This window comes from Crocuta crocuta, unplaced genomic scaffold, assembly GCF_008692635.1.
Source record: "Crocuta crocuta isolate KB4526 unplaced genomic scaffold, BGI_CrCroc_1.0 scaffold228, whole genome shotgun sequence".
NCBI classification, from domain to species: Eukaryota; Metazoa; Chordata; class Mammalia; order Carnivora; family Hyaenidae; genus Crocuta; species Crocuta crocuta.
In genome coordinates, this window is record NW_027532820.1 from 1,593,654 (window position 1) to 1,604,165 (window position 10,512).

A 10,512-nucleotide genomic window follows, 5' to 3' on the forward strand; every position below is an offset into this window, starting at 1 on the left:
CGCTGTCTCTCTCTCTCTCTCTCTCCTAGAAATAAATAAAATATAAAAAAAAAAAATAAAATAAAATGTTGAAACCAGGAACACAAGTCGGGTTGCTACCTGAATCTGTGTCTCCTGAATTGCAATCCTAATTGCCCAAAAAAATGACTGCAAAAATAATAATAAATAAAAATGTCAGTGGGCACCTGGCTGGCTCAGCTGGTGTGGAGCGTGTGATTCTTGATGTCAAGTTGCTTTCAGTCCCCACATTGGGCATAGAGCTCCCTTTTAAAAATAAATAAAATACTAGGGCGCCTGGGTGGCTCAGTCAGTTGAGCGTCTGACTTCGGCTCAGGTCATGATCTCATGGTTCGTGGGTTTGGGCCCTGCATCGGGCTCTGTGCTAACGCCTGGCTCAGAGCCTGGAGCCTGTTTTGGATTCTATGTTTCCCTCTCTTTCTCTGACCCTCCCCTGTTCACGCTCTCTCTCTCTCTCTCTCTCTCTCAGAAATAAATGAAACATTTAAATAAATAAATAAATAAAATACTTTAAGTATTGTAAATGTGTCTTAGAATCAATGGAATAAAAACCACTTAAACGTGAAAATAGCAAAACTATTTTTAGCTCTGGTTGCATTTGGTCTGAGGGTCAGAGGCTGATCCCTGTTCTTAAGGGCCGTGCCTCATGACTCTGCCTCCAAACTGAGAATTTTATTTGTTCTTTTTCTTTCCTAGTACTTAGAGATCTTTCCTTCAGAATCCTATTTGATATAGCTCTATTCTTCACTAAGGGAATAACTTTGCCTAAATAGGCAGATTTGATGTTTTATAAGACATACTGTCAATGCCACAACTATTAAACTCTGCAGTTAAACTTCAGAAGCAACCACAGGTCTTCCTTAAATACATGGATATGTACTACATATGGGTGTGTTCCAAGAAAACTTCATTTACCAGAAGAGCTTTTGGCCAGGTTTTGCCTACAGGCCATAGTTTGCCCACCCCTGCCACAGACCACCCACTACCCCTCATTCTACTCCAGTGGGGGCAGGAGGAGGTCTCAGCGCAGTTTCCATGGCAACTATGCTGAAGACCCTGTGCAGCTAAAATTGATCAAAGCAATGCTAGGGTCCACGGGTGACTCAAATCAAAGCCTCCCCCTCTTGATTTTTGGTTCAGGTCATGATCCCCGGGTCACAGGATCAATATGGGGCTCCACGCTTGTCTCTAAGCATGCAGCCCGCTTGGGATCCTCTCTTCCTCTGCCCCTCCCCTGTTTATGTACACACACACACTCTCTCTAATCAATAATTTAAAAAAAAAAAAAAGGTTGACACTCCAATTCAACAAGTTGAAATGTGGAACATTTTACCAATTTTACCAACACATACATTAGTATGTTCACAATTAAACGGAAGAGACAGTATTTACAAAATATACAATATGCGTTTTCTTTTTTTAAAGCTTATTTATTTTGAGAGAGAGCAGGTGAGCGGGGGAGGGGCAAAGGACCCCAGACAGGCTCCACACTGTCAGCGCAGACACCAACATGGGGCTTGATCCCAAGAAGCATGAATGAGAACTGAAATCAACAGCTGGACTCTCAACCAATTGAGCCACCCAGGCACCGCTGAAAAGTAACTTTTTACATCAAATCTGTGTTTGACCCTTTAAAATTTGGTGACCCCTGATCTATGACCTTGCTGCTCAAAGTGTAGTCCTTGGACCAGCAGTATTGACATTCTGTGGGGACTTGGTGGACCTGTAGAATCATGGGCTCTGCTCCAGACTTAGGAATTAGGTATCTGCCCTTTAGCAGTTTCCTAGCTGATTCATCGGTACGGTAGCTTGAAAAGAACCCGAGGACAGGATGGGAAGTACGTACCCCATGTGGGGCCGCTGGCGAGACCATGACTGCTGACTTTTAATTTTTTTTTAGATATGAACATAGCAAGCCATTGAAACAGGAAGAAGTGACTGCGGCAGATCTAACTGCAGAATCCTCCCTTGCTGCTTCCTCAAGTCTCTCATCAGGAGTTGGACCAGTTGCTGAAATGAATACGGGCGTAGCCGACTCAGGAAATTCAAACTTTGCAAGTGTGGGAGCAGGTTCAGAAGACTGGGTGAATGCCATTGAGTTCGTTCCTGGACAGCCCTACTGTGGCCGTAGTGAGTATCTTGACGATTAAAAACAACTTAGGGTCTGTCCGTTAGCTGAGTTTCACTACCTTCCTGCTTCCACTCTTCATATTTGGCCTAATCTTAATACTCTAAATTGGATTACCTAAGATTTGCCAATGGAGTGAAAGAAACGTTGAATACCAGTAGTAGTGAATTTAGAATGTTCTGGAAAACTAGTGAAGCCTCTTTTCTTTAATCAGTGCCATTGCACAAGAAGTATATAAAAAGTTTCATTTTCTTTTAAATAAGCCCATTTATAGAAATATCAGCATTAGAAGAATTTCATTTCTTTCAGGTGTAAAGGGATTCGTTACATAGACTGTTTTGGCGTTTAATTGAAGTTCTCATTTTTTCTTTTCAGTTAGGTCCTCAGTTACTACCTTAGTTCATATTTCCACCTTACCTGTTTTGGACCTTTACTACCCTCTTAAACATTTCAGCTGCCCCTTCCTGCACTGACGCTCCCCCGCGGGGCTCAGTGGCCAAGGAAGACCCTGAGAAGGAGCAAAGCACAGTGGAAACAAAGAAGCAGCTTTGCCCCTACGCCGCGGTGGGCGAGTGCCGGTACGGGGAGAACTGTGTATATCTCCACGGAGACTCCTGTGACATGTGTGGGCTGCAGGTCCTCCATCCGATGGATGCTGCCCAGAGATCTCAGCATATCAAAGTAAGTCGTCAAGAGGTGATGTGCTTTAAATGATGTGTTCCCTCAATGTGGGGCTTGAACTCATGACCCCGAGATCAAGAATCCCATGCTCTTCCAACTGAGCTCGCCAGGCACCCCCCCCTTTTTTTTTTTTAAATAACCAGCAGTTTTTCTGAGATTCACATTATAGAATTTACTCTTCTAAGATGCATGTCTCACTGTTTTTTAATACAGTAACAGAGTTGTACGACCCTTACCACGAATCTCTGATTTTAGGGTGTCTTCATCATCCCCAAAAGACACTTGATGCCCCTTAGCTCCCTCCCTCATCGTACCACTTGTCCAGCTCCCGGCAGATCTCCTTTCTGTGCCTGTGGATTTCCCTGTAGAGCAGATCGCTTCTGAATGAAACCCTCTGTCCGTACTTCATTCCTTCTGACTGAGAAACCATTCACTGCATAGCTATACCACATTTTATCTTTCCATTTGGATAGTTTCACCCCTTGGCAGCCTCTCGGAGACTGGCGTTGCTTGGGTCATACGAAACAACTGCCAGACATTCTCCGTGGTTTTACATTCCCACTCGTGATGGATGAGGATTGCAGGCCACAATTTTAAGCCTGTTTGCAGCACAAATTTATTGTTGAAAACATTGCATTACGAATCTTCTATGTATTAGAGCAGATTTTGCCCTAATCATGGTCATCTCGGTTTAATAAATAATTTGGTTTTTGGGTAAAGCATGATGTAGGGTAGACATAGTTTGAATCCTGCCTTCACAGCATGTTTGTTGTGTGAATTTAGGCAAATTAAATCTTTCAGGTATGATTTGGGGATAGTAGCGTCTATTTTTTTCCCTTCTCTTTTTGTAATGTCCGTTTCTGAAGATTGTTTAAAAAGAGGTTTCAGAAAAAGAGAAAATACACTAACGTGGTTATGTGGAATTATGGGTGACTTTTTGATTGCTTTTTTGCATTCCCTGCAAGTAGCAGGTTTCTTATAAATTGAAAAAACTACGTATTGTGTAATATGTGTCAGCTATACCTCCCTTAAAACAAAAAGTATGTGACATCCACAGAAAAAATTGTACATGAATGTTCATAGCATAATTTTTTAAAAATGTATTTATTTAAGTAATCTCTACACCCAACATGGGGCTTGAACCCACAGCCCTGAGGTCCAGAGCTGGATGGTCCCCCACCTGAACCATCCAGGCACCCCCATAATTCTTAATAGCTCCCAAGTGGAAATAGCCAAAATGTCCATCACTTGATGAATGGGTAAATAAATTGTGGTCTGTCCATGTGATAGAATATTACTGTGCAATAAAAAGAAACAAAATACCAATAGCCATCAGCAGTGTAGATGCCTGAACAAAGAGGCACACATTTACATGATGTGGCCCAGGGTAAGCAAAGCCACAGATGACCTTTTGCCTAAGACTGGGAGGCTGGTTTCAGGGGAACAGAGTGACTGCTCTGCGTATGGGGTTCTGGGGTTTTCTTGGAGTAATGGACACATTCCCCTAGATTGTGGGGCTGCGCATCAACCAGAGCCAATTAATTGCACCCTTTAAAAGAATGAATTACATGGTATGTGAAGTATACCTCAGCAAAGCTGGTTTTTCTTATTAATGTGAAAATCAGGTGCCTGACACCTAATTGTCCCCTAATAAATGTTCGTTCCTTCATCCTTACTGAGATCAACAAACAGTATGAAAAACCGTCTCCAGCATGGATCATACATAACATGGAGGGTGGAGGAAATTGGGTGATTTCCGCCCCCCCTCCCCCGGTTCTTGAACTTGCATTTTCTAGTTTGGCTTTGTAATAAGATCCAGAAGGTTATTAACTTGTGAACAAAGCTACTTTTAATGTCAAGTTGGGGACCTCCTTGGGTGACTGTTGATTCTCTGAACGTTAGCTGTCATTTCCTTATTCAGTGACTTGATTAAACGTCTCCTCTCTCCACTGTCTCCAGTCCTGCATCGAGGCCCATGAGAAGGACATGGAGCTCTCGTTTGCTGTCCAGCGCAGCAAGGACATGGTCTGCGGGGTCTGCATGGAGGTGGTCTATGAGAAAGCCAGCCCCAGCGAGCGCCGTTTTGGGATTCTCTCCAACTGCAGCCACACTTACTGCCTCAAGTGTATTCGCAAGTGGAGGAGTGCTAAGCAATTTGAGAGCAAGATCATAAAGTGAGACTCCTCCCCAGTCTTCGTTTGTACTTTCTATTTTGGGGAAGAATTTAGTATCTTGTGCCAACTTTCAACCAGATGGACCGCACTTAAATGCATGCATTTTATCTTGAAACTGGGGTATTCTAATTGGGATTTCTCCTTTGTATTTTCAGCTAGCTTCTAGGTTAGTTGGTATAGATCTGCTTTTATTTGAACGAGGAAACCCTGTGTATCAGTTAATAGACTCTTCGTGCTTTTTCTGAGGAGATTGTGTTTAATGGATTAGCCAGTTTAGGCTCAGCGAACAAACTTCTCTAGCTCTGAATGTATGTTTCCTGACGTTTTACATTTTCCACTTTCCTATTCCATCCATTAAGCTAGCCAATAATCCACCATCCTTTAAAGATTGTTCTCATAACTGAACAAAAACTACATAACCTAAACAGAGCAAAGTTACAAGAAATAAATTTATTTAAACGAAAGAAAAAGGAGTCCGTGTGAAATGTCTTCTTTTGTTGTTTTTTTTGTTTTGTTTTGTTTTTATTTTTTGGTTGTTTTTTTTAACCGAAGTTGTTATTTTTTTGAGTGAATTGGCTAGCCATCGAATTGAATTTATGAAGGCGTTTGTCTTGCCTCAAAGGAAATGGTCAGTTGTGTGACAGTGTGTGGAACCCTTTCAGGAAATGCCCACTTGCCTTTCAGTTAAGTCTTTAAGTGTGGAGGTGACACATCCGGGTGTGTCCTTGAAGACGAGTGGGCCTGTAAAGGGGGATATGCATTGCAGCCTGTTCATTGTTTCCCAGGTCCTGCCCAGAATGCCGGATCACATCTAACTTTGTCATTCCAAGTGAGTACTGGGTGGAGGAGAAAGAAGAGAAGCAGAAACTCATTCAGAAATACAAAGAGGCAATGAGGTATGAGCACTGCAGCCTTTTCTCAGGCTAAGATCCCAACATGGCTTGGGTTCACTTTGAAAAGAACAGTGCTGCATTATATACTCCTACCTCCTTCCTACCCTTTCTTTGACTTCCCAGTACAGTTTCTTGTGTCGCCCCTGATTACACTTCCCCGTTGTGTACCTTGCCATAACACAGTCCTTGGGGTGCACGCCAAGGGACTGTGTTATAACGAAGTCTGTACTGCTGATCGCTAAAGCCCCATGAGTGGGGTTCTGCCTTCTTCTGAGTCTGTGTTCTAGTTGTCCTATGTGCTTGTGTGTGGGCTTCTAGAAGATTTCCTCTCTGCTGGACCTGTGGTACTGGAGCTGTTACAAACAGCATAGACTTGAACCAAGTGTCTGTTTCCAGCTAGTGCTTCGTGTGCATTGGTGCACACGTGTGTAAGAACGCAGCTTGGGGAGGGCTGTGAACAGACATGCCGGTTCTGTCCCTACCTGTTTAACGAAATACCGGATGATAGTCGAATACAGACCTGAAATCCACTGTGAATAAGGGTTGCGATATTTTCCTTTCCAGCAACAAGGCGTGCAGGTATTTTGATGAAGGACGTGGGAGCTGCCCGTTTGGCGGGAACTGTTTTTACAAGCATGCGTACCCTGATGGCCGTAGAGAGGAGCCCCAGAGGCAGAAAGTGGGAACGTCAAGCAGATACCGGGTAACTCTCGCTGTTTTTTTCAAGGAGGGGAAATAACCACGCTGTCCGTTGAGTCCTGCACAGATTGGGGTAGGGGACGGAGATGACCCCGCAGGTCTGGGAGTGAGACTGGAGGATGACAGGAGGAGAGAGCCCCCTCAGGCAATGGGGAGGGATAGGCGAGGAGACGATAGAGTGCTTAGAGCTCTAGCCTAACGTCTTGCATCGAGTAACCCGAGGGGAGGAATTGGTAGAAGTGGCAACCCCACGTGAGAAGCCTGTTCGTCATGCCCTCTGGTGTGCTGGACGGTTTGCCTTAGAAACGCCAGGATAGAAGATGCTACTCCCTATCATGGCCTTGTTTTTTACAGGCCCAACGAAGGAACCACTTCTGGGAGCTCATTGAGGAAAGAGAGAACAGCAACCCCTTTGACGACGACGAAGAGGAGGTTGTCACCTTTGAGCTGGGCGAGATGTTGCTTATGCTTTTGGCCGCAGGTGGGGACGACGACCTGACAGACTCTGAAGACGAGTGGGACTTGTTTCATGACGAGCTGGAAGATTTTTATGACTTGGATCTATAGCAGCTTTGTGTGGCGCGCGCACTGGTCTGCCGAGCCCCAGCCCGGGGCCGTCCCCGTGGTGGCGTGGCAGCGCCCGTGTCTCTGTCCCAGGCAGGCCTATCCACTCCAGGTGCTGTCGTGGTCCTTTCTACCCAGGGCCTGTCTTCTCGTCCCTCACCTTCCCCCGAGGAGTGTGTTGTGTTCCTCTGTTTCGAGAAGTTACAAAAATAAATCTTAAAGCTAGTTTTTTTTTTGTAACATGGATTTAACTGTCAGACAGTTAGTGTAGGTTAGTTGCGCCATCTGTTTGCCACCAGATTCACACGGTTCTAGGGTAGTGTTTATGGACCGTTCCACGCTCTACTTTGAGGACCCCAGGGTCAAGCGAAACAGCGTGGGCCCTGCTTTCGGGCCCAAGAATAGGGGTGAAGGGTGTGGTCTGTGGCAGACTCTCGAGGTGGATACTTGAGGCTTCTGGTGACATCTGCACATCTGTGTTGTTTTATATCTGTTCCCTGCCCTGCATTCCCCACCTGTGCCCTTGTCCCGTGGTTTGGTCTCTTGTTTAATTGCACACAAGTAATCCTTCCGGGTAACCAGAACCAGGTGCGAATGTGTTGAGGCTTTTCCCGTGTAGCGCGATAGGCAGACTGTGAGGGAACACGTATAAAAGAGACAGCGACATAAACTAGATGCCGGGCGGGAAGAGGACTCCCAGGGCCCGCCAGGCTTGGTGTGTACGAGTGTGAGCGTGCAATGAGCCGCTCATCCCTGCGTAGACGCAGTGTTCGTAGCCTTAGTGGAAAGACGGTTTAGTGCTTTCCGCCTCGCGTGGCCGATAGATTGTAAAGGACAAAGCGGTATCTCGGTAGCTGTAAATAGAGCAGTGCATCTGGTGGTCCTGAATGTCAACACAGCCCGGGGCTCGGCTACACGGTTGTACTTGATGTCTTCTGGTCCCCTTGCCTTTCCAGCCCAAGCACTTTTGGACAAACCTTTGTCCTCGTTTGAGGTTTTGTTGTTGGGTTTTTTGCGTTTGTTTTTGGAAGTATTTGCCTCCTTCCATCCCTGAGCTTTGCAGGTAGACAGATGTGATTCAACACGTAACATTCTGAGGCGGATCTTGCAGAGGAGTGATTGGTTCGCAGGAATAAATACTCTTTTCCACTAAATGGGGCGGGGTGGTAATCCACGAGACAGGCTCAAGTTACCTTAGAAGAATTTCTTGATTGGAAATTTTAGCTTTGAGTTGTGTTGCTCTAGTTCTGAAATAACTTGGAGATGCTCCTCATCGGTCCATCCACCGCTGTGATTCCTTGGGCCCCGCCCACTCTTTCACTTTAAGAGAAAACAAGTAATTGTTGCAGAGGTGTCTGTATTTTGCAGCTGCCCTTTTGTANGGTGTGTACGAGTGTGAGCGTGCAATGAGCCGCTCATCCCTGTGTAGACGCAGTGTTCGTAGCCTTAGTGGAAAGACTTGGTTTAGTGCTTTCCGCCTCGCGTGGCCGATAGATTGTAAAGGACAAAGCGGTATCTCGGTAGCTGTAAATAGAGCAGTGCATCTGGTGGTCCTGAATGTCAACACAGCCCGGGGCTCGGCTACACGGTTGTACTTGATGTCTTCTGGTCCCCTTGCCTTTCCAGCCCAAGCACTTTTGGACAAACCTTTGTCCTCGTTTGAGGTTTTGTTGTTGGGTTTTTTGCGTTTGTTTTTGGAAGTATTTGCCTCCTTCCATCCCTGAGCTTTGCAGGTAGACAGATGTGATTCAACACGTAACATTCTGAGGCGGATCTTGCAGAGGAGTGATTGGTTCGCAGGAATAAATACTCTTTTCCACTAAATGGGGCGGGGTGGTAATCCACGAGACAGGCTCAAGTTACCTTAGAAGAATTTCTTGATTGGAAATTTTAGCTTTGAGTTGTGTTGCTCTAGTTCTGAAATAACTTGGAGATGCTCCTCATCGGTCCATCCACCGCTGTGATTCCTTGGGCCCCGCCCACTCTTTCACTTTAAGAGAAAACAAGTAATTGTTGCAGAGGTGTCTGTATTTTGCAGCTGCCCTTTTGTAAGAAGCACTTTTCCCAAATAAAACAATAAAAGAAAATTGGCTTTCTGTTTCGTGTACTGAGCTGTTTTGGGTGCAGATGCCTCTTGGGCCGGTTCAGCCATTAGTCAAGTCAGCTTTCTGTGGAGGAAAGTGATCGCTTTCCCTGAGACCTCTAGCCTGCCGCAAATGGGTTGAGAGACACAGAACTTTACCAGCTGGGATCCTCACATGGTTCCACGCTTTAGGATTTGCAAGGCTAAGTCTTAGGCCGCCTCTGGCGGCCACGGGCACCACCAAGTTCTCTGCTGCTGCGCGCCTGCAGCTGAACCGTTGTGCACCTTCAAATAACAGGTAGGTCACTGCATGCCGTCGGGTTGGAAAGGGTGTTTTTCTCCCTCATAATTCTATCCTGCTGCTTCTTAATAAAAGCCATTCTGCAGTGGCCTTTTTGCATTGCTTGTTTGTAAAAATGCTGCTGGTTGGTTTAAACATCTGTATTAGGAATTTGTGCCATTGAGAATGTTCCGCTTCTGGGAATGGTCAATATCGTGGCTTACTGTAGTCCTAGTAACAGCTGAAGGTCCATGAGTAGTCTTTCTGTAAGCTCTTAGCTGCTGCTACCTATCAGGCCCTGCTGGGGATCATACGCACCGCACCTCTGAGTGACACTGGGGAGCCTCAGAGGTGAGATGGAAGCGTTGGGGGTGTGAGTGGGGAAGTGACTTTTTTGAAAGCCTCTGCTTTCTGGGGTCTGGAAAGGAGGAAGAGGCTCACCAGTAGCGGTCCTGTTGGCGTAGCTGAGTCTGCCGTGGGGAGCATGGGCTCAGCAGGTGGTGACCGGAGCTTGCTTCTGGAGTTCAGTACATTGTTGTTTGGAGCACCTCCTTCGGGCCTTGGGGAAGACAGCGGAAGCCTTGTACCGGCTGGTCCGTAACATGTGCTGCCCTGTTACTGCGCGCTGGGCGTGGGCTCTTCACGGTGCCCGCCTCTTGCAGAAAGAGTTGGGGGGCCAGCACTGACCGTTGAAACCTCTCAACTTTCTCGTTTGCACAGAACTTCTGTCTCACCCTCTGCCGTGCCACCACAACACTGGTGTGTACTCTCTGTTCTGACTGACTCTCGGGACATCCACAGATTCTTATTTTAAGAAAAAAGGCTGGGGGCGGGGCGCCCGGGTGGCTTAGTCGGTTAAGCGTCCGACTTTCGTTTAGGTCATGATCTCGCAGTTCGAGCCCCGCGTCGGGCTCTGTGCTGACTGCCAGCTCAGAGCCTNTTTGATGGAAGGAGGGGAGATGTAGGATATTGATAAAGGTGGTTGCAGTGCC

At 46.2% G+C, this 10,512-nt stretch overlaps 1 protein-coding gene across 2 annotated transcripts in view; it reads left to right on the plus strand.

Moving 5' to 3' along the window:
* Positions 1 to 7,387, plus strand: part of MKRN1 (makorin ring finger protein 1) — a 30,286-nt gene extending 22,899 nt beyond the window's left edge. For both annotated transcript variants that reach the window (XM_077781012.1, XM_077781011.1), the window contains 6 exons: positions 1,919 to 2,148; positions 2,601 to 2,827; positions 4,787 to 5,001; positions 5,787 to 5,897; positions 6,459 to 6,597; positions 6,948 to 7,387. In XM_077781012.1, the coding sequence (XP_077637138.1) occupies positions 1,919 to 2,148; positions 2,601 to 2,827; positions 4,787 to 5,001; positions 5,787 to 5,897; positions 6,459 to 6,597; positions 6,948 to 7,160 (1,135 nt within the window). In that variant the 3' untranslated portion in view covers positions 7,161 to 7,387. The remainder of the gene's footprint in view (positions 1 to 1,918; positions 2,149 to 2,600; positions 2,828 to 4,786; positions 5,002 to 5,786; positions 5,898 to 6,458; positions 6,598 to 6,947) is intronic.
* Positions 7,388 to 10,512: the final 3,125 nt, after the last annotated feature.